Genomic DNA, 24,336 nt, shown 5'->3' with positions numbered 1-24,336 from the left:
AGACTAGATGGGTTAATACGTTATTGGGGTGGATGGGAGGTGAGTAAATGGGCGAAGGATATGTAAGTGCATAATGGAGAATAGGTAGATAGGTTTACAGATGGGAGTGGAATGACACACAGACATGAGAGTGGATGGACAAATGGATGGTACAGTACATGAATGTGACCATAGATAAGTAATATAGATAATCAGATTAAAAATTGGATGGCTAGGGAATGTATCTGTGGACTGATGGATGGATGGATGTTGGATGAATGGGTGGGAAGATGGATGATGGATGGATGGATGGATGGATGGATGGATGGATGGATGGATGGAAAGATAGAAGCTCAGTTGCAGTGGGGAAAGCACAGGCTTCAGAGCATCCCAGAAGAATAGCCCACCTGTTTCCAGTCTTGGCAGATGGAGGAAGAGCAGGGGACAGCAGCCCCCAAGTCACTGTCCTGTGTAACGGTTTTGAGTCATTGAGTGTCACTCAGGCATTGGCACTGGTGCACACATATCTACTGGGCACACTCACACCCAGCTGCCATCTGTCTCTATGATGCAGACTCTATGGCTCTTGTCTTGAGATCATCCACGGTACCCTGAACATGATAGGTACCAGCAGGATGTTTTTTCTTATACAAAAGGACTTTTGTTTTAATGAAGACCATGGTGGGTGGCCACCTGCTATGCCCTGTTTGAAAACGATGTTACACATCAGGCCAACTCCATCTAAAACCTGGAGCTCATGTCTTTCTGAATAAGGTGGAACTTGTCTTTGATGTGTGTGTGTGTGTGTGTGTGTGTGTGTGTGTGTGTGTGTGTGTGTGTGTGTGTGTGTGTGGTGTACCTGCATGTGGAGGTCAGAGGTTAGTGTGTAGTCAGGACCTGACTGTCTCTGCCTCTCTAGAATTGGCATTTCAGGCCCCCATGCTCAGCTGTCTTTTGTAGGTACTATGACTCTAGCCCATGCCTGCATAGCAAGCACCCTATAGACCGAGCCATCTTCTCAGCCACTCTTTGGATTTTAAAAGACAAGCTCTTACTATGTATCCCTGACTTGCCTGAAAAACTATAGCCTGGACTGGCTCAAATTTACAGTGATCCTCCTGCCTCTGTCTTCCAAGAGCTGAAATTACTGATATGTACCATTCCAGGCTAGTAGGAATTACTATTTCCAGACCCACACTAGTGACTTCCCTTACATCTATCTGATCCTGTTGACTCCTGCACACCATAAGCCTCACTTTAGCTAAATAAACAGTCTCAGAGACACTAAGCAGCTTCACCAAGGCAACTTGGAAGTTTAGAGCCCAGGTTTCAGTTGGGTTCTCTGTTGCCCTTTTGAATGCCTCTGTTACTTCTTTGGCTTATACCATGCACAGACAAGTGTCATCTGTGGCACAATGAGTGAACCTGAACTTGAAGATCAAAGAGGGAGGGATACAGACATCTTCCAACCTGCAGCAGGTGGCCAGCTGCTAAGAAATGTAGTGTTCAGGATCCTGCTCCCTCAGCACGGCTTTTCATGGAGTGTTTCATCAGTCTGGCTGTTCAGGCCACTAACTACCTCCTATTTAGCATAAGCTCTGTGAGGACAGAGAAAATGGTTTCTTTGCTTGCCAACATTGCCCCTGACTCCATCCACAGGTATAAACAGAATGAATGGTACATGGCTTCACCAACCAACTCTACTGGCTGTGAACTTAACAAATTACATCTGTGATGGTTTATAAATACCACAGGGATTGGCAAGGGTGGAATTATTATCTCCATTTTTATAGACAGAGAAACTGAGGCTCTGTGAATTAAGTTAGTCACCAGGTATACCCAAGTGGAGCACTGGGGACTCCCACAGAATCATGCACTCCTGGGGGGCAGGGCAGATTCCAGCTGTCTATCAGGAGTCCCTCACAAGTGTGTGGCTGCACCCAGCCTGCCATCACTAACCAGGTCTCTGCTGTACTTGTTGCAGGCTCAGGAGGCAGCAGGGGCATGATGGCCAGCTCTCAGACCTGGAAGGCCGAGTAGGAAGCCAGGTCTCAAGCAAGCTACAGGATGGTCGAAACAACAATATCCTGACCCATACGTGTACCCGAGGCTGCAGTAGCTAAGCTCTCCTACCCAGATGGCACCCTCTCTGCCCTGATACCCAGAATCCCTCCTCTGTGCCCTGATGGTCCCCATCTCACCCCTAAAACATCAGATGCAAAAAAGAGCTCTGTAATCAGATCTGGGAAGCCTGGACTCTGGTGCCTGCTTCCAACTGCTTCACTGTGTGACCTTGAGCAAGCCACACCTTCTCTGTGCCTCGGGTCTTCTGCATCTGTGGAAGGGGTTAAACACAGCACTCTGCCCTGTCTCCAGTCACAACATTGTGAGAATCCAGTTGGACTGTACATATATCGAAACTCTCGGAGATTGATAAAAGTGTTTTTACATGTAAAAGTATCTCAACATTTTCAGTGTCTGTTCTCCTACACCCCAAAACAATTTAAACCATGAGAACTTCACAATTTGGCTCATCCTAGCTTGTTAGAGTGTACTTTCAACAAAATAAACAGCTGGCGTGTTTGCCCCTCCTACTGGACTCCCAGGTTCCAAAGCAACCAGGAAGAGTCAGCCATAGACTTTCTGGTCTTCTGGAACAGTGCAGAATACAGACCAAGCCCAGGGGCTCCATGCTGCAGACGCACTTCTTCCTGACTCCTGGAAGGCCACCCCAACCTTTGGATTTCAGCAATCACCAACTCTTGCCATACCCTCACATCCCCATACTGGATGGCACTCAGATGCATCTCTGGTCATTTCTTCCTCCCACAGAATTTCATGGGATCCCAGAGAAGACTCATCCTGCAGAAGAACCTCAGTCCCCACCATCCTTCCAGGGTTTCCTTCCCAGGAAGGGTATAAACCAGGCCAGTCACTCTGTCATGAACAGGCCACCTGGCTGGGGAGATGGCTCTGTGAAGCCTCTGCTCAGTCAATTGTAGAGGAAAGCAGGGTCACTCAAGAAACAAAGTATTTTATGACAAGGTCAGGGATCAGTTGACACTGGAGCTGGGGGTGCTGAAGCAAAGAAAGCTGGGGCTTTCAGCCAATTGGCAGCTGCTGCCAAGACTGGAAGACCTCTGCAAGCCATGTGACTGCTCAAGAGTCGGTTGGCTCACTTTCAAACAGAAGGAGAAGGTTGACCTTTCAGAGTCGCTACAGGACTGAATAAGATCCCCTTTGTCACACAGTGATGACTGAGAGTCAACAGCCATTTGTCTTCACTCTTCTTCCTCCTCCTCCTCTTTTCATCATTATCATCATCATCATCTCCTTGATCCTCCTCCTCATCCTCCTCATCTTCCTCATCATCACCAACATCATAATCGCCATCCCCCTCCTCCTCTGCTGGAGGAACTTCCTTGTTTTGCCGACAGGGCAGGTCTGTTTTCTGTGGACCAAGGATCCTCCGAGTTTACAATTTGTTTTCCTTTCCCACCTGGAGCCTCTGAGGTCTGGACATCCCTGCTGAGGTCAGCTGTTGTCACTTTTGCATCCGTTTCTGTTTTCTACTTTTCCACTGTGATTTGAGTCTGTCTGTGAGGGACATTTTAATGTATGGTAAGATTTTACACTTTCCTTCAAATAATAGCATTGTTGCCCGCTCCTTTAACAGAGTCCCCACTCCCACGTCTATCTCCGCCCCGCTCGCTCGCTCCCTGTCTCCAGGCCCTGTCTGCCCCTCTTGCCCTCCAGGATGTCTCAGCTGATCTTCTCTACACTGTGACCTGGAAGTATTACAATATCTTCTTGGGATGCGCTCATGAATGAGAGGCAGAGGTGGAAGTCGCAGGGTGGGGGACCCTGATTTCTTGGCTCTGTTTAAGTCCATGTACCTTGTTTGGAATAAATGATTACTCAAACATTCCTTGTATAGCTGCTCTTAATTCTGGGATGGGTGGAACGGACCTTCTTTTTTTTTTTAAGATTTATTTATTTATTATATATGTAGTGTTCTGCCTGCATGTGTCCCTGCACGCCAGAAGAGGGCACTAGATCTCATTACAGATGGTTGTGAGCCACCACATGGTTGCTGGGAATTGAACTCAGGACCTCAGGAAGAGCAGCCAGTGCTCTTAACCTCTGAGCCATCTCTCCAGCCCTGGTACAGACCTTCTTATAGATGAGGGGCTCGAATTCAATCAGAAGCAGAGATGGAGTGGAAGGGTGAGCTAATCAGCTTTCCATCACTAGAGCAAAACGCCAGCGATAACTAACTTAGAAAGAGAAAAGGTTTCTCTTGGCTTCTTTCTTTAAGGCATGTGGTAAGGCAGCACACGACAGGAGTGTGTGGTGGACTGACTTATGTCGGGAGACAGGGATCAGAAAGAGTAATGAGTACTCAGGGTCCCACTATGTTCCACAAGGGCATACCCCAGTGACCTAAAGTCCTCCCTCGAGACCCCGCCTCTTAAATGTCTCACTCCCTCCAAACATCACGATTCTAGGGCCACGCCTTTCAAACCCAGACTATTGAGAGACATAAGATCCAAGCTACAGCAGATGGAGTGACATGCCAATGACACAGTGACTTTTCCCACAGATCAAACTGAGCTTGGCTCTCTGAGCATCTCCTCACTTGACTGTAATTCATATTATTACTATGTGTTTATAAATAATCTGTCCTTGAGGGTAGAAATCCAGAAAATGGTGCACATAGACAAAACGTGCCTTCTAATGTCCTCAAATTGCCTGCCACATGGGATGCAGGAGCCAGTGTCTTCCATGTTCATGGGCATCTTGACTTCTTACTACCTTCTGACCATCTGCTGCACCGGGATGACTTTCAGCTTCCACCTGTGTAGGTCATCACAACCGTTTCTCAGAGGTCGGTGCCACCCCCGCCAAGTCTCCTGGGACCCATGGCAACACTAATCCACGCCAGGCATAGTTCTTCTCTGTGGACTTCCATGAAGATTTTCCATAGCTTTCACAGCACGTGCTTGGTAAAGGAGAAAGCATCCCTTTTTGTAGTGAATAAGATAGGAAACCCCAACACAAACTGTCTGTGCAGTACTTGCTTTGAGCAAGACTACCCCACCCCCTCCCTACCTCCCCTGCACTTCCCAGGGCTTTCTCTCTTTAATGCCATCAGGGACTGACCCTCTTCAGAGAAACCTCTTCATGAGGCCCACGTCACAAATGAGTTTTCACCTCTCTCTCATCCAACCTCCACTCCCAGAGTGCGTGACCTCAGCCCAGCTTTGGCAGAAGAACAATCAGATGATCCCTCCTTTATGGGAGACCTGCCTGGGTAACACAGAGAAACATCTACTCACTCCAGACAGGGGCACTGACCACAGACTGAAAGAATGATTGTGCTGAAGTCCAGCTTGGTGAACCATGAATGTATCAGGGTTACTTATGGGACTCAAAAGCCCAAGACAGCATGAGCAATGACTCATGAATTGTATAGTTTTGGAGCACTCTGCACAGCTGCAGTCTGCTCAACAGATGGGAGAATCTCCTATTTTTAGCAGTCTTTAATGTTTAACCTTGGGAAAGGAAGGGGCTCCTGAATCCTGTAAGCTTCAGGGACTTTCTGGGACTATGTGTTGTTCACTTCCTTACACTTATGGAGCCTGTGGACTCCTCACCCACACAGTTGGGTGGATGTGGGAACCATCATTCTAGATTGTGAGTGTGACACCATTGTGGGTTTCTCAGAGATGATCTTTAAACCTGAAAGTCCCAGGGCCACAAGTATTGGAGACCTGAGACTCCACACTGCTAACAAGCACCCAGAACACATAGGTCACACTAGGAAGGAGCCACACTGCAGTGGCAAGGACCTAGAGGCTCTGCTCTCATCCTGACATGCCACCCTGCTGGTGTTTGTATATCCTAAGGCTTCAGTCACTCTACATTGTCAACCCCCAGTCCTTTTGACAGAGGCCTGTGACCCACAAAGCTGAGACATTTCCCAGTTTACCTACACAGAAAAATTTCACTGCACTCAGTCTAGAAAACACCCTGGGGCCATCAAATTACAAATTCAGATGCCATCTCCCTATGAAAGAAAAAGAATCCCCCTGGAAAAGTCTCTGACATGACAGGAGGTGGGAAAGTCGTGAGGGTACCTCAAGAAGAGGACTAGTGTCCTTTTTAAAAAGACCAGAGGAGGCTGTCCCTTCCACCATGTGAGGGCATGAGGAGCAGGCCCCATGTGAAGCAGGAAGTGGGTCTTCTCCACACACTGAATCAGCCTTCAACTTGGACTTCCCGGTTTTCAGAGCCATGGCAGACAACATTCTCTTCTTTGTAAGCCACCCAGTCCAGGGCATTACACTACAGGAGCCTGAACACACATGTCATATCCTGAGCTAGCACTTAGTAATTAAGGGGAGTTCTCAAACAGACTTCTGACAAGGATCAAGAAAAACCAAAGTCTCATCTTCTCACTCAGCTTTTCCCATCTGTCCCCAAGCCAGCCACACCAGATTCTCAAGGAAGCATGGGAAACAGTAGCCAAACAGACATCCAGGTATCTATATCATTATTAAACAGCTGGAAACTTGCTCAAGCAGAAATGGGAAGAATGGAACCCAAGCTTTAGCAAGGTCTCCGTCCTTCCCAGAACCTAACTTTGGTAAACTGAGTAAGAGCCTGGAAGCCCAGCTGCTGGGAACGGTGGCTCCATTGATGGCCCGAGTCCTAACCCATTAGAAGAGAAACCCTTACCTCATTATGGAGTGATGGGTGAGTATGAGGGAAACACTCTTGTTGTGTTAATGACTAGCCTCCATTAAAAACAAACACACATCTGGCACGCAATTCCACCACTCAGGAGGCAGAGGCAGGTGAATCTCTATGAGTTCCAGGCCAGCCTGGTCTACATAGTTAGACCCTGTCAGAATGAAGGAAGGAAGGCAAGAAGGAAGGAGGAAGGGAGAGAGAGAGGAAGGGAGGGAAGGAAGGAAGATAGGACCATGGGAACATTTCAACTGAGGAACATTTTATAAAATACTTGACCTTAATTCACCCAAAGGATCAAGGTTATATGAAAGGAGGGAAAATTGGGAACCGGTTATGAATTGCCGGAGATCTGGGGGAAGCGACTGCTTAGGAAAGAGACAGCTGGTGGCACCGGAGAACCAAGAACGGTCACCAGATGAGCACACTGCTAGTTCAGTGAACAGTGACTCGCTAATGTGAGTTTCTTCATTTGACACGTATGCCACGGTTATATAAGAAACTCACCCTGAGGGGAGGTGAGTGAATGGCATAAGGGAATTTTAATGCACTCTCCGAAGCCCTTTGATAAATCTAAAACCATCTCAAAATAAAAGCCTTTGAAAATCTGTCCACAGATGACAGGGCTTCCATCCACTCACCTCCATACCTTCTACCCTCACCCAACGTTGCATAATTGGTTTTTTGGTTTTGTTGTTGTTGTTGTTGCTGTTTTGCAAAACCAAAATTGGAGCTCTACTCCATAAAGGAAACCAAATGTTGTAGGAGCTGAGACAAAGTTCCTAATGATAGGCGTTAGCAGAGCTTCCACCGAGAAGAGCATTACTTGGTCTGTCCCAGCCCGAGAGATGCTATTCCATGACACAAAACCCTCAGCCAGTCTGCCCTTTGAGGGGGAAGCCCAGAGACCAAACACACTCAGACAGCAAGTGATAGATGCCCTGTGCTCCTCAGCTTGACCCTTTAAAGCTGAAGTACAGGTGTGGACCAACACACACCGAGGGAAATCAATAGCCACAAGCAGGGGTGCCAGACAGAGCTCCCCAAAGACACTGGGCAATTCAGAGAAGAGTGGAGAACTCTAAAATATTGAAGTCATTTCCTCTGACTTGTTGGAGAAGACATACAGCCATAGAGCAACAGAACAAGGTGCCCTAAAACAATGAAAGGGTGGGAAGGGATTCTGGAAATTAAAAAATTATTGTCCAAATTTTAAAAAATTCCATAAAAGACCTGAAGGGAAAAGGAAAAGAAACCACAAAGACTCCCTGGAAAAGGACTGAGCAAAGTCTGACCAGGAAATGGAGGCCCAGAAGAACCACAAGTTTACTACTAACCACGAGGTGTGCTGACTGCTTGCTACACAGTGATCCTGGCACACACAGAGGGGTCAAAGCTGGTGAGGGGGTGTAGTCGGGGTTCACACTTCATAAAGGAAGACACTGAGGCACAAAGAAGAGGAATACCATTTGAAGGTCCTACAGCTGCTGACAGGGAGAACCTGCCCCAGGCAAGCCTGGATCCTGTCTTAGTCCACAGCCACAGCCGTTTCTCCCTGGGTATCCTGAAGCCGTTCATTTGGTTCAGTGGACCATCATATTCACAGAAATAGTGCCACTAAAACGTTTACTGGCTTAAAACTTTCAGAACCAAAGCACATACCAAACACAGAAGTCCTCCTGTTTCATGAGCAAGAGGGGTGCAGTTTATAAGGATTAAAGAAAAAGAGCTTACTGGCAAAGTGCCGGGCAACTATTCCCACCAAGGAAGCCACCTCAAGGGAAGATGCAAAGCTCATTCCCACCTCTTGCCGTGGCCATTCATCTATGGGGACAGTGGCATCAACACAGTGACATTCTTGAGGTCAGATCTAAATGTGGATGCACCGGAATTAATACAATAGGGGTCCCTCGTTAAAGAATTGAATAGACACAGCAAGTTCAAGATTAGGTCCAAGGGCCTTGGAAGAAGCCTGAGAAACCCAGGGGCTTGAAACTTAAGTTGCTTTCTATTTATAGTCAGCCTTCCTTCTGTCAATGAGCAGTTGACACCAAGTCAAGAGGACTAAGGAAGCATGAAAGGGGGTGGGGATGACTGACCCATAGGGCAAGTAGGATGCACCTGCTGTGCTTCAACAAGAAGAAAACAGTAAAGGATACCAAAGTTAGGTACAGAACTGTGAAAGCACACCTGGAGGGGGTGTGGTGGCACTAAAGGAACTTGCCCCTTGGTTTTATTTCATTCCCTTCAGGACTACTTTGATGGCTCAGCATCATTGTCAGCTTGACTAGCTTTAGAATCACCTAGGAGACACTCCCCCACTCCCCTGAGCATGTCTGTGAAGCAGTTTCCAGATTAGTTTAACTGAGGATGGACAACTTGTGCTGAATGTGGCCAGCATCACCCCTTGGGCTAGGGTTTTGGACTTAATAAAAAGGGAAAAGCAAGCTGGTTGATGGTGGCACATGCCTTTAATCCCAGCACTCAAGAGGCAGAAACAGATGGATCTCTGTGAGTTCGAGGCCAGCCTGGCCTACAGAGCAAGTTCCAGGACAGTCAGGGCTACACAAAGAAGCTTTGTCTCAAAATACAAAAAAAAAAAAAAAGGAAAAAAGAAAGTAAGCTGAGCACCATCATTCATCTCTCTGTTTCCTGACTGTGGGGTGCAATGTGACCAGTCTCTGTACACACCAGCTACCATGCCTACCGTGCCATGATAGACTGGACCCTAAAACTGTGAGCCAAGGCAAATCCTCCTTCCCTTAAGGTACTTTCCCCAGGCATTTGGTCACACCTAGTGCTGGTGCTTAGTTTTGGCCATGTTCAGGTGGGGCCTTCATAATGATGAATTATTCCTAGGATACTGGTCTGGTGTGGCAGCCTCCTACCTCAGCTACTGCCTGCATACACACTGATGGCCAAAAGCTGAACAGTATGGAAGTAGAGGGGCCTTTTCTTTGGGTGGCACAAAGTTGGAGATGTCACCCCTGCCTTATGCAAGTCTCAAGACCAGAGGCTACTGGACAGCACCTGCTGTCACACACGACTTGCTCAGCATCTTTCCCCACGTGCTCACACACTCCCTGCTGGCTCTTTCTCAAATCTACTGTTCACATAGAACCTCTGCTTCTAGGAGCATGTGACTAGTGGGGAAAGGCCTGAGGGGTGATGATAATAAAAGAAGACCAGGGAAACAACCCAGACAGTCTTAACCTCATAAAACCCATGGAGAATAGATTGTGTTTTCAATCTAACACCTACTAGGAGTCTGTGAAGAGGGAGGGTGGAGCTACCTATTGTCACAGACAAATGCAGTTGAAGTGGTCTGCTTCTGCCAAGCTCTACACCTGCCTCATCATTGTGGTTTATATCTGCTGAGTGTTTTCAAATTGAATCCCATTGTGAGGTATGTAGAGGAAGAAAACTTAGTCCTGTGGTGTTTAGGTGGGGCCTCTGGGTGGTGATCAGGATTAGATACAGTCAGTGGAGTGGGTCCTGTGACTGAGTATTGCTAGCTTTTCAAGAAAAGAAAGGGGGTTGGAGATTTAGCTCAGTGGTAGAGCGCTTGCCTAACAAGTCAAAGCCCTGGGTTCGATCCTCAGCTCCAAAGAGAGAGAGAGAGAGAGAGAGAGAGAGAGAGAGAGAGAGAGAGAGAGAGAGAGAAAGGGAGAATGAAGAGATGGCTGATGGCTTACTGGTTAAGAGCATTGGCTGCTCTTACAGAAGGCCTGGGTTCAATTCTCAGTACTTACATGGTAGCTCACAACTATTTGTAATTCTACTTCCAGGGGATCTGATGCCTTCTTGTGGCTGTAGCAGGCACCAGGAATGCACATGGTGCACAAACACACATACAGGTTGAAGACCTATAGAAATTAATAAGGAAGAGTAGGGGAGACCAGTCCTTGGAAGTCTGAGGCAGAAAGATCTCAAATCTGAGGCCAACCTGGACTACATAGCAAGTTCCAAACCTTAGCTACTTAAGTGTGTAGCTGATGCCATTGTATGCCAATGCCTTGTGCCACTTGGGAACTCCGGCAGCATGAAAGCCATTATCAGTTGTGTGCCCTTGACCTAAGACCTCTAGAACCAGGAACAAAAGTAAATGTCAACCCCTTCAAACCTACACACTCTGTGCCACTGTGTCATATGCAGCAGAATAAAAGACAATGACAGCCACGGAATGTTCTCCAGTACTCCACTTCTCAAAGGCTAGATGCCATCTTCATATACAGAGCCACCAGTGTCAACACAGAATGGCCAATGCGATGGACAGCCAGCTCTAGGACTGCCCTTGGAGCCTCACAGTTCTACAAACAAATGTAGAAAACACTACAAACATGCCCACAGTACGTTCTTCCATCTTCCTATCAAACAGCGGTCCCTGAGACTAGGTCACGAGTGAGGAACAATGCTTTAGATAGTCTTGCCTTGTGAAGGGTTTCTTTTATTGTTTTCTTTTTTATCTTCCTCAAGAAAACAGCCTGACATCAGTAATAAGCTGGAGATGACAAGCTTACAGGATAAAAGGCGCCTTTCTCATACTTCCAAGCTTTGCTGATGGCCCCTGAGAGCAATCACGGGATGAGAGACGAGAGGTGGGGGGGGGGGGGTAGGGAGGCAAAATAGACCTGAGGTAGTGCTTAGTCTGATCTAACACTACATTTTCCCACCCAAGTGTCCCCATCAGAGCCTACAAATATCTCCTCACTGCCTTACAGAGTTCTTGGGGACAGATAGAGAATTCATATTACTTTGTCATTGCAAGATTAAAATACTTGAAATGTAGGGAAAATAAAGGACTTTCCTGGGGATACTCAGATAATCAAAATGCCCAGGTTAGAACCCTGTGCTGGTTGGTATTTTGTTGATTTGACACATGCTGAAGTCATCTGAGGACCTCAACTGAAAAAAGACCTCCATTAGAATGGCCTGTAGGCAGGTTCTGTGGGGGTACTCTCTTGATTACTGACTGATGTGGGAGGGCCCAGCTCACTGTGGGCAGTACCACCCTTGGACTGCTGTTCCTGGCTTGTATAAGAAAAATCTGAGCAAGCCATAGCAATGATCTTAAGGCAGTTTTCCTCCATGTTCTCTGCTCCAGGTTGCTGCCTTGAACTTCTGCCTTGATTTCTCTTCATGACAAACCATAGCCCATAAGCCAAATATGACTTTTATTCTTCAAGTTGTTTCTGGTCAGTGTTTTATTAATCACAGAAACCCTAACTAGGACCAACTCAGTGCTGCCTAACTTTTCCAAGTTCTTTTTTACTGAATTATCAATATCTTGTGGGTATAAATTCATCAGTCTCTCCTTTTTTCCAGATAGGTCTTGGGAGGTGTGGCAGTTTGAATGAGAAATGTCAACCTTGAATTCAGGTATTACACTCTCTTCCCAGTAGGTGGTGCTGTTTGGGGAGGTGGTGTACATCACTGGGGACGGGCTTGAAGAGTTCAAGGTCTCTTTCTAATTCACATTCTCTTCCTGTTTGTAGATGAAGATGTGATCTCTTGGCTTCCTGCTCCAGCCCAGAGATTCCCCTGCCATTATGGACTCTCCTTCTGGAACCATAAGTCAAAAGCAATTCTTCTATAATGGCTTTGGGTCATAGAGTTTTATCAGAGCAACAAATAATTAAGGCAGAGGCTGGCTGAGATAATTCATGAAAGGCGAGCATTTAAGCTTGAGCCCAGGGAAAGAAAATCTTTCAGTGACGTTGCTGTAGAGATGGCCCTGGCAGTGAAGGAGGGCTGGCGTCCATAGAGACTGCTCCTGAAGATCTCTGCTGCTGGTGGGTTCTGCTACTGCTGGATGGAGGTCACTGCTCAGGGATCACTTCTGAAGGAGCCAGTGGGGGGAGGGCACTGTGGTTGCTGGTGCTGTTGTTACTGATTTTGCAGCCCCTACTGTAGCTGCCAACGCTGCTGTTTTTTCTGTTGTTACTGGCGAAGTGCTTTTGCTGTTGATGTGGTTTCTGACGCTGTGTTCGTGGTCCTTGCCACATTCTCAATAGTTGCACATGTCCATTGCTCTGTGGCTGCTGCCAATGTTGCTGTCCCTGAGGTGTCCCTGCTCCATGCTGTGGTCACTGCTGTTTGTAGCTGGCGTTTTTTTTCTCAGGCCTGCAGCCACTCAGACCCAAGTAAACCCACAGAGACTTATATCACTTATAAACTGTATGGCTGCAGGCGTCTTGCTATCTAGTTCTTGTATCTTAAATTAACCCATTTCTATTCATCTATAAGTTGCCACATGGCTTGTGGCTAACCGGTACTTTACATCTTACTTCTTACGGCAGTGGCAGCTGGCGACTCCTGGCTCAGCCTTCCTCTTCCCAGAATTCTCTTCTCTGCTTAACCTGCCTATACTATACTTCCTGCTTGGCTACTGGCCAACAGTGTTTTATTTACCAGTCAATCAGAGCAACACGTTCACAGCATCCCCAGCAGCTGTTTGTTTAGGTGATGCCACTGGCACTGTAACTGTAGTCACTAGTGATGTGGCCATCAACATTTCCATCTGGACACATTTTATTGTTATAGGCTCACAAAGCAAACTGAATTGAAAGTTGCCATGACTCCCGTCTGTGCAAGGAGAAATGCCCTCCCCACTTCTGGTTCTACCACAGAGGCCAGAGAATTCCCATCTGCCTCCCAGATAGACATTTCTGAGCACAGCCAGTATTAAGGCATTGGGGCCTGTGGTGTCTGGGCTCATTGACCCTGAAGACTTGGCAGCTTTCTAAAACTCTTCTGATCCCCTCTGTCATCTTCCAACCTCAGCCCAGGACCCCATCTCATCTTCTCCTTACCTTCACCATGATGGTTAATGTTACATTTAAACTTTAGAGTTACTGTGCTTGAGAGACCAAAATGCAAAAACTGTCTCTAGTATGTAAGCCCCTGGCTTATACAGGTGGCTCCCTAGCTGCCCACTTCCCTTTTGTCTCCAGATGTTGAAGACTATTCTTAAATTGACTGATATTGTAAAATTTGCTGTTCCAACAAGATAGTAGGCCACATACTAACTGCTTTTTCTGGATTTACAGTCGAACTTGCTTTCTCTGCTTAAAAATATGACTAAACTGCAAGGCATATATATTAAAATAAGATCCTGCCTACATGTAGGTAGAATACATGTAATCTTGTGGGTTTGCCTTTGTAAGCTCTGGGCTGATATGTCTAGGGGCTGCATCTTGGGGGTGCTCTTAGATGTAGTCCTGGCCCCATGTTGGATACCAGTATCTAAATAAAGAGTCTCTTCTTATTAAAATTGATTCATGGTCATGGTGAATCTCTGAATGACCCCAGACCCATAACATCACCATCCCTCTCATTTCCTGCCCCCATCGCACTTTCAGACTGCTCAGCAGCGCTAGGCTGCTGTAGCTGCTTTTCAGTGCTCACAGCTTGGGTGGCAGTTCCCTCCACGCTGCTGCTGCTACTGCTGCTGCTGCTGGCCTCTGGCCTTCAGGCCCACCTCTTTTGCACTGTAGCAGCCATTCCCTCACCTTTGTAGCTTTGTTAATTGCTTGGCTTTACCTCTGCCTCTTTCCAGGACTGTGTGGCTCCAATGGCAACCTGCTCTGTGGCTCCACCCACTGGCTGCCCTCCTGGTGCATGTAGGCAGCCAGCTGTTTCATTGCTTCTGTAGCTCAGCATGCTAGTCCACCATAGATCTTGGCTGCCTCTCTGCTTCATGTGACCACCTCAACCAGTTCAACTAAAAATAGGCAAGAAAAGACCACTCAAAAGAAGTCTTTGATGGGGCCGTGTATAGCAACTCCAGCAAAGACAGCATAGGAGGGTGGCTGAGTGAGCTGAATAGCCTGCTGTACAGCTGGAGAAAGAGCATTTGCATCCTGCACAGCAAACTTTTCATGCAAATAAAGGTTTGTATCTGCACCAATCATAGTGACCACTCTGCTAGGTCACAGGGAAAGTGCACCCCCTCTGGCCTGGGTGGGAAGAGCTGCAGAGCAAGTGCCCTAAGATGATTATGTAGATTCCTCGAGGTGTCTGTCCAATATTCAAGGTGGCAGCCAGCTAATCTCCTTTGCTAATCTGGCTGATGATTTCATTGAAAATCCATTTTCTCAAAGCAGCCAGAGCAGCAAAGGAGAGTCCAGTGCCTGCCAATTGGAGAGCCAGATCACCCTATTGCCCAGCATCTTTACAGGAAAATAGGAAAATAACTGGGCAGGAACTCTCACAATAAGAACTGAAAAAAAAAAACAAAAAAACAAAAAAAACAGTCTTACTAATGGCACTAGCAGTGACTTAACAATGTTTAGTATCTACTTAGAGCCCCCTAGATGGGTGGGCCCCCTTCTGCTCCACCCCACTGTGCTGCAGAACCCGTCTTAAACATCTATACCAAGCCGCGGCTGGAAACACAGTAGGTGCTCAATAAATGTTTACACGGCAATTTGAGTGATTAATAACTAAGAATTATGCCAGTCTGTCTCCTCAGATGGAAAACATTGGTCGGAACTATGTATTTCAAAACTTCTCTAGAATACTTGATGCCATGGTGGGTATAGGACTGGGGGAACCAATGAATCATTTTAAAAAAGCCTTTCACTGTTGTGGTCTGTATATCCATACCAACTTTCCTGTCTTTATCTGTAATGTAACAAAATGTAATCCTACCTCATGGCAGTGCAGTGCTGGGGTGGACAGCCAGCTTCCAAAGCTGCACATAAGGTAATGAACTCTGTGGTTCTTCCATGTACAAATGAGACTTGGTGAGCCACAGAAGTCTGAAGGACTTTGGGACCCGAGCAAGATTCTATGGGCTTTCCCAAAGGATGCAGTTCCTGTGAGGCTCACCCACTGAGTAGGTTAACGAGATGACATTGTAAATGGGAGATTGGCAAGAGGAGACACACATGTGCATATATACATGTTTACACACACACGCACACACACATGCATGCACAACACACACGTGCTAATTTGACCAACTATAGTAATCATTTCATTATGTGCCCCCAAGCCCCACGTTGTGTACTTTAAATATGTTCAGTAGCACATGGAGTAATCAATATCCTTGGCCTCAGCAAGCTCCTGGACTTGGAGCAGATTCTCACAGAGCCTTTCAGTACAAACAGAGCTTGAGACAGCAACTGAGGCCAGCATCCTGGGTTCACTTACATAACTGTAGCAACACCATGTTTCAAGCTAGAGCCTTGCAAATTTGTTTCTAAGGTATCATTCTCAAAACAAATGTAGCTCTTGTCAGTTTCTTATCACATGGGAACCTCAGTGCCCCACTCCAGGGATGCTTATCACTTATCTGTGCTGAATGGTTCCCACCTAGTGTGAAGACTTTTGTTAGTTTTAAAGAAATGCACTTAATAATTTAGAAGCAATAAAGTAAAGCATTTTATCTTAAAATTAAAACATTTGGATGAAAAAAAAACATAAAAATTAAAAAGACAGTGATTATCCTGGGGAAATATGCTGGATTTTGATCCCATATTCACAAAGAGCTATTGTTCCAGATACAGAAGTCACCATAGAGTTTTCCAAGATGCTGGGAAGAAGAAAACTCTAGAGAGCAATGAGAGAAGAAATGACCGCACAATTCATGAAGGAAGAAAAAGGTCTGAGTGTTGTGAACAGAGAAACACAAGTGAAAACATCCCCGACATTCAGCAGCAAGGGCAAGATTACCCACACCTGGAACACTTAAACTGGACAGGCAAATGGTACAATATGAAGATACTGAACACGAGGCAAGGACAATGACCATGAGGAAAGAGAGATCATGGATGGAGCCTACAACTGAGCCACCGTCTTCCCGAGAGAGAGACTTCCCAGGCCCTTATGCAAAGAAGGGATCTGGTCAGACCTCATGGAGCACAGGCTGGCCAGAAATGGCGGACAGAGTGCTGGGACCCTCAGAGGGCACCCTTAATGCTCAGCAGAGAGCTGTGAGAAATCTCAAGGGAGATATTACATGAGGACAAGAGAAGCATCCAGAGAGACTCCAGCGAGCCATGTTAAGTGCTTACACGGGCCTGGGGACTGCTTCCCTCCAGACAGACTAGGACTTCTCTGTCTGAAGGGAACCCAGAGCGAATGACTCAGGTAGATCTTGGGTTAATGGTGGGAAATGATTGGCAGCACACTGAACTCTGCTTTACTCCACCAAAGAAATCTGTAAAAAGGAACTCGATGGATAAGAGCCTTGCCAAGCTCTGAGCCACATCCTAGAACACAGCCCAGAAATCCTCATGTAGAGGAAAGAGCTCCCTTCACTCTGGGAATGAGAAGCCTTGAGAAACACTGCTTCCTGGCTTGCTTCCTTCTCCCTCTCCCCCTTCCTCTGTCTCCTATGATTGTCTCTTATTCCCTGCTCTTTGTCTCTCCAGGGCAAATAAACCTCCTTTGCACTGAGTGAGAACTTGATCTTGGTGTGTCCTGTGATGACTCTGGTCCTTTCAGAGGCACACTGGTTAAATACTGTACAAAGACTATGAGTTCATAGGTGAGCACACAGGCTAAGAACTGGGTTCTCCACCTAGAACTGGGATCCTCATCACATGACAGGGTGAGAGGTTGGCCCTAGGCAATCTCCAATGAGAGTTGTGTATTTATTCTCCTGTGTTGTGACAGAGTCCCAGCTTGGAATTATGGGGATGAGGTTCCAAGGGCTGAAGTTTTGTGTACAATGTCACTAAACTATGTTGAGGACAAATTTATAGGCCATTTATTATTATTATTATTATTATTATTATTATTATGGTTGTTTTTTTAGACAAAGTTTCTCTGTGTAGCTTTGCACCTTTCCTGGGACTCACTTGGTAGCCCCGGGTTGGCCTCAAACTCACAGAGATCTGCCTGTCTCTGCCTCCTGAGTGCTAGGATTAAAGGTGTGCACCACCACCGCCTGCCTATAGTCAATTTATTATTTTCCAGAAATCCACCCATGTGGTACCACCTTGAGCTCTTCCAGACATCATCAGAAGTACTCATGGTCACCTTGCTGAGGCTGGTGAAATCCTGAGCCAACCTGGGTTTCCTCGTACTGTTCCCCCTCCTACCACCCACTCATTCACACAAGTAGCAGCAGCCAGTACACAGGGTCTCCCAGTCTCCATGACTCACAGGGCATCAAAGGAAGATCTCAGATATTGTCTCCAAAAATAATCTCTTCATCCATACAAGGAACAACTCTGAAGCCCACGGCCTCTCACAAGGGGCCAGTTCTAGAGGGTCTAAGTTGCTTTCTGAGCTGGGAGAATTCTGTACATCTAGGGCACGTGATGGCACATAGCTGGCAAAGATACGGTCTCAATAAAAGTAGTAGAGAAGGCTAGGTTCTGGAAGAAGGGAAGAGCAGGCAAGACACAGACTGGAGCATATTCTAGAAGGCGTCCATACAAAGCCCACCCTGGGCCTGTCAGTGGAGAAGGGTGTATGTGTGTGTGTAGGTATGAGATTGCCAGGTATTCTGGGGGAACTCATGCCTGAGCCCTGGGGCTAGGGATACAGTGACTGCAGAGGGGTCTGTCTGTTCAGGTGGCCTGAGGGCAGTCCTGGAGTCCAGCTCTCCTCTACACAGCACACAGCCCTGTGCTCAGCCAAAGGGGAGTCTGGGCTGCAAGGCCAGGGTGAGAGGACACAAACAACAGAGAGATGGCTAGTCACGGGAAACCAGGCATGCAAATGCTGTGTCTCTGGAACTTGGAACCTGTGTCAGCTGGGGAGGAGGGAGACAGTCTCAAATCGCTGGGGTTTAAATAAGCCACAAAGAGGCCACTGAATTGCATGGGCATGCCTGGCCGTGAGATCAGGACTGTGGCCAGAAATGCAAGTAAAGATGTGGGGGGGAGGAAGGGAGGAAGAGAGGGAGGGAAGGAGAGAGAAAGAGAGAGAGAGAGAGAGAGAGAGAGAGAGAGAGAGAGAGAGAGAGCATAAATATTGCAACTTGCTCCTGGAAGTTGTCAAATGCTGGGCCCCCAGTGAAAGGGTGAGGCCACCCCCCATCTTCAAGGCTTCATTTGCATTAGTTTAATCTGGGACCAACTCCATTTCATTATCTACCCACCTATCTCCACCCCAGGAGGTTCAATTCTAGGCAACAATTGGGAATATGGTATTAACTGATTTTCAGAACAGCACAGCCAAATTAATAGCAGGAGCCAGGGAGCAGATTATTCCTCTTGGGATGCTCCTGGCATTTCACCCCCTAGTTTCCTAACTGGAGGGAGAAAGTTATTTTGCATAATCAGAAAATGAAATTGGAGATGGTGTAGATTGATCTTGAAGGTCAGCAGGGGACCCATGTGTTGGTGCTGTTAGGGTGTAGAGGAACCTTTAAGAGGTAGAGTGCCCTCCTTCCCTCCCTTTCTCCTTTCCTGCCTTCCCTGACCAGACATTGACTGAAGGCCCAGCAAGATTGCCATTTCGTCTGCTCTTTTCACTTGCTACTTGCTATTTACCAGAGCTTTGTATGTCATTAAATATTCACCAACATAATTAAAAAGCTAGAAAGCAATGATAAAACTAACACATAACATTTTATTATGTTACAGTACTGTCAGCACTGGTCTGTCAATTATATGTCCAGGCAGCTACTGGCTGCTGTCCCATAGGCATTGGCGTGTGGTGGGCACCCAAGGTGGCATTTTGTCTGCAGCTCACAACAATATGTCCTCAGAGAAGCAGTTTCAGCCTCAGCGATGAAGGGTGGAGATGCTCATCCAGGGCCCCACAGCCCATCACAGAAGAATGCAGAGCCCTAATCCAAGCCTGTCTCTGGACTGTGGCCACCTGAGCACCCCACCCCCCACTGCCTCAGGGCTTCTTTATGCACTGATTTAAAGCACTTACAGTTTTCCTGATACTGTCCTCAACTAGTGCACCATTGGTGACACAGTCTCCAGTTACCTCAGGGAACAGGACACCATTTTAAGTAGTTACTTTGTGTCTACTTCATTATAGTCAATAAAGTTTTATTTAAAGCCCAGCCATTCCATGCATTTAAATTGATGAACAAGGACATTAAAGCCATCAGAGGTGAAATTACAAGGCTGGGGTCAGACACTCCTTAGATGTCAGAACCAGCAATGAGCCAGAACTTAGACTCCAAACACTGAACTAGAGGGGCATTTAATAAAGCAACACATGTGCCATGTACATGCTTACAAAAACATGATGGAGTGGCTTTTGTCCCCTCTTTTCTGTTGGGCCATACTGAAGGTGGAACCTAAGGCCTCATTCTTGAGAGGTAAGCACCAAACTATCTTCCTGTGTCCCAGCCTTAAGAGAATATTATGACAGAAGACACCCCCCACCCCTGCTGTCTCCATGCCTCATTTTGTCCCCCAGAAAGTGCCTACAGTCCATCCTTGATAGCCTGAGTTTCTGTATCTAGGGATTCATTTAAGTGTGGGTTTTAAATTAATTGAATTGAGTTTGTATTGAATGCGCAAGGTTGTTTTTTTTTTTCTTGTCACTATAGTCTAAGAGTGATTTTCAGCACGCCTCATTGAGTTAGACATCATAAGTCACCTAGACACAAGTTTAAGTGTGTGCGAAGATGTTAAGGGCTCCGTGCAGATTCAATACTGCTTTATGGAAGGGGCTGAGCTCCATGGCTTTAGGGGGTCTACTTGGTCCATGAGCTAGTGCCCCACAACTGAATTTGTTTATCTGCTTCTATTAACAGGTCTATAGCTAGAAAACGCTGTGCTTCTCGGTGTTTATAATCATGATGCATTATCCATATACCATTTTTCTCTATCTCACAGTCTCTCTCTCTCTCTCTCTCTCTCTCTCTCTCTCTCTCTCTCTCTCTTCACACACACACACACACACACACACACACACACACACACACACACACACACAGAGCTACTGCCTGCCTCTCTGTCCAGTTACCTTAGGGAACTAAGCACCATTTTAAGTAGATATTTGACATCTACTTTATTATAGCTAATAACATTTTATTTAAAGCTCAGCCATTAGGGTATTAATTGAATTTTCTTCTTGGTAAAATCTTGTTTTCTCAAGGGTTAATCATTGGTTTGTACTGTGCTAAAGGTTTAAAAACAAAAATAAGACCTCTTTATTTTAGAGGTACGGAATGAAATAATGATAATGGAATTGTAGGAAGCCTGGGATTTGCTTTGAATAGCTGTGGCTTTGCAGGAGGGCTTCTGGCCCTCAGAGAATGAAGGAAGACCCTCAGCTTCCCTTCACCCCATCATCACTAGGTGCAGTCTCCTAGATGCACAGTGGCCCACAGCACTGAGATGCCTTCAGATACAGGGTAGTGGGTGAGGTGAGGTGCCCACAATTACTTCTGAACCTTAGTACCACAAAGTGAAAAATCATTCTTCCTGTCTATGTTGTTCTACCTACCTACTTGATTTTGCTTGAGAAAAAATCAGCCTGCTCCAGCCCTCTCTGGGATATAAAATGCTCCCTTTGTGTCTCTACTAATGGAGTGATGTAGGTAGTTGGCTCCTTAGATGGTACCCTGCTACTGGAATATCAGTACTGAGTAAGGGGCCCCTAAAAGAAGCTGGAGGAGGAAGGGCATAGATGTAGTTTAGGAACTTCATCAGTGGCCTGTTCTTCCCCTTCTTATTAGCTTTCTGCCCCTGAGGAGACATCACAGGACTATCAACTGTCGTGAGCCTGGGAGGATCAGAGAACACAGAGGTCCCATGTGAGCTGTGAGGGCTGGAGATGGCTTCTCCATATCTGCAAAGACGGTGGAGCCCTGTGGTATTATGAATGAAAAGGGCTCCCATAAGCTCATAGGAAGTGGCACTATTAGGAGCTGTGGCCTTGTTGGAGTAGGTGTGGCCTTGTTGGAGGAAATGTGTCACTGAGGGGTGGGCTTTGAGGTCTCTTATGCTTAAGCTTTGCTCAGTGTGACCCTCAGTTCACTTCCCATTGACTACAAGATGTAGAACTCTGAGCTACCTCTCCAGCACCACGTCTGCCTGCACACCACCATGTCCTACCATGATGATAATGGACTGAACCTCTGAAACTGTAAGTCTCCACCTCAATGAAACATTTTCCTTTATAAGAGTTAGAAACCCTAACTAAGACAAGCCCTGAACATGTCCATTGACCAAGGCCTAGAAAATGAACCAAGGCTTGGGCCACAAACCATGAAGCCTGGTTCTACAACTTCCCAGCTTTAGGATCCTACTTCTCCTGAATGTTCTCACTGTAAAATGAGAAAAAACAACTCTACCTTGAACTGGCAACAGAGGGCTGGCACATTTGGGCCTCTGTAGGAAAGGATGGGTCTTTCTGTTGCAGCCCACCATGGAGAGCCAAAGCATAGACAAAACCAGCCACAAAAAACCCCTACACAAAGTAAAAAAGGAGGTCCACTGTTATACATTCATTTAAAAAGTTCCTTTTAATGAAAAACAGAACATGTAATGCACATTGTAACAACAGAGAGCTATACCTTCCTCTGGTGGGAACCCATCCCAGCAACAAGCAGCAGTCTGTGCAAGAAAGGTGGGGTGAGGTGGGTCCCCCCTAGATCTTGGTCATGTGGACCTAGAAGAAAGGTGTGCTTGTGTCCTGTGGCACAAAAGAGGGTGGACTGAACAGAAACTCGGAGGACCAGAGTGACTGAGTACTGGAGAGCCAATGTGTGGCACTGTGTCTATGTTGCAAGCATGTCTATTGCAAGCTGTATGATACGGACAGACAGACCAACCCAGGCGGGGCTGGAGGAAAGATACACCTGGCTTAAGACACTTAATACACTCCCTTCGGTCAGTCCAAGCCCAAGGCCCTGCTGGCCTTCTTGGCGTTCAGGAAGTTCTTCTTCCTTCTGGGAGGTACACGCAAGGCGATCTCAGGCTCCTTTGGGCTCCTGAATATGAAGATCTTCTCTCCTGTGTTTAATACGTCCATGGTGTCCTCCCCTGTGATGGGCATGGGTGCCAGGTCCCCAATAGGCTCTATGGACAGGTGTGGCCAGCTTCCTTTTCCAGGGAACATCACCCTCTCCTGGACAGGAATATACACCTTCTTCAATATGCTACAGAAAGAAGAGAAAGTTACATTCTATATTCTGGCCCCATTCTGACCCTTCTTAGCGTTCTGACACTTCTCTAGGAGAACCCCTCCTTAGGTCCTGACACCCCAAATAAGTGTCATTTTATTTTATTTTATTTTTAAGGATTCATTTTTGTTTGTGTGTCTCTGTGTGTGCCATGTTCATGTACTGCCCACAGATGCCAGAAAAGGGTGATGGACCCCCTGGAGCTGGAGTTACAGGTTGTTGTGAACTGCTCAACGTGGGGCTGGGAACCAAACTCCAGTTCTGTCGAGAGCGGTATCTTAGTCACTGTTCTTTCGCTGTGAGGAGACACCATGACCAAGACAATCCTTATAAAAGAAAGCATTTAATAATGCCCCTCCCTGGTGGCTAAACGTTCAAATCCACGAGCCTCTGAGGCCGTTTTCATTTAAGCCACGAGCACCAAATACTTCTACCCACTGGGCCATCTCTCCAGCTCTAAGTACCACGAAAAAGTGTTGTTTTTTTCCCTCCCCTCTGGTCACTGGTGGTCCCTAAAATCAGATGAAATCTGTAGTGGGGTGCACTGCTGGCCACCCTCACTGGCTCAGAGTGTGAAAGGTTCAGAGGTCTTGTGAGCCCCTGCACACTGTTAACTTGCTGCCTGGAATATTCACTCTATGGAAAGAGGCAGAGTTCCCTCCACCTCCACTATTCATCAACCAGCTCCCTGACAAACACTTGAAAACCCACCCCACAGACCTCACCCGGGAAGCGGGCTCCAGACAACCAAGAGAAGTTGGAGAGAATGCATCTGAGACAGAATGCGGCAAGCTTAGGAAGTCCCCCATGACAGGTCTGCTGGAATGCTGTCCCTGGATCCCTGACTGCCACTGTGGCCATTATAACCACTCCTGAGAGTCACATGTGACCTTACAGCCACAGGGCTCTCCCCTGGCTCCAAGCAGCTTGGTGTAAGGCTGTATCGATAGGGTCCACCCGGGAGGCTCCTGGCCTTCTCCAAGATGATGTGCGGGTTCAGCTCCACTGCCTGAACACCCCTCCCTGAAGCCTGGGAATCAGTTCTCTCTGGCACTGTCTGTTCTGGAGACTGGAACACTATGTCTTGTGGCTAGTACCCACTCTGTACCATCAGCACAGCACGGCATGGGTGTGAGAAGAATACCTTACAAGCAAGCAGATCTAATACTGTTTCTAGTCTGGACTTGAGTTGACTTCTCCTGCTCGATATCCTGATCTTATTTCTTGGGTACTCTATTCTGATATCCAACTGTGGTGGTTTGAAAAGAAAAGGGCCCTCCAAAGGAGTGGCAATATGAGGAGGTGTGGCCTTGTGGGAGGAAGTGTGTCACTCTGGGGGTGGGCTTTGAGGTCTCTTTTGCTCAAGTTTCCCTCAGTGTGACTGTCAGTTGATTTCCTGTTGCCTGAGAGATGTGGAACTCTCAACTACTCCAGTACCATGTCTGCCTGCATGCCACCATGTTCCCCCACCATGATGATAATGGACTGAAACTCTGAAACTGAAAGCAAGCCCCAATTAAAGGTTTTCTTTATAAGACTTGTGGTGG

The 24,336-nt window shown here is 46.8% G+C and overlaps 2 protein-coding genes across 2 annotated transcripts in view; one reads left to right on the top strand and one right to left on the bottom strand.

Annotated features, from left to right (window-relative positions):
- Nucleotides 1-3,305, top strand: part of Stk32b (serine/threonine kinase 32B) — a 237,080-nt gene extending 233,775 nt beyond the window's left edge. The window contains exon 12 of the mRNA XM_036200879.1: nt 1,964-3,305. Within this exon, the coding sequence (XP_036056772.1) occupies nt 1,964-2,102 (139 nt within the window). The 3' untranslated portion in view covers nt 2,103-3,305. The remainder of the gene's footprint in view (nt 1-1,963) is intronic.
- Nucleotides 3,306-22,158: 18,853 nt separating this feature from the next.
- Nucleotides 22,159-24,336, bottom strand: part of Evc2 (EvC ciliary complex subunit 2) — an 89,595-nt gene continuing 87,417 nt past the window's right edge. Inside the window, exon 20 of the mRNA XM_036200958.1 lies at nt 22,159-22,765. Coding sequence (XP_036056851.1) covers nt 22,498-22,765 — 268 coding nt within the window. The 3' untranslated portion in view covers nt 22,159-22,497. The remainder of the gene's footprint in view (nt 22,766-24,336) is intronic.

The sequence above is a fragment of the Onychomys torridus genome, chromosome 10, assembly GCF_903995425.1.
Source record: "Onychomys torridus chromosome 10, mOncTor1.1, whole genome shotgun sequence".
Lineage (NCBI taxonomy): Eukaryota > Metazoa > Chordata > Mammalia > Rodentia > Cricetidae > Onychomys > Onychomys torridus.
The sequence above is the reverse complement of the archived record's forward strand: the minus strand, read 5'-3'. Positions and strand labels throughout refer to the sequence as shown.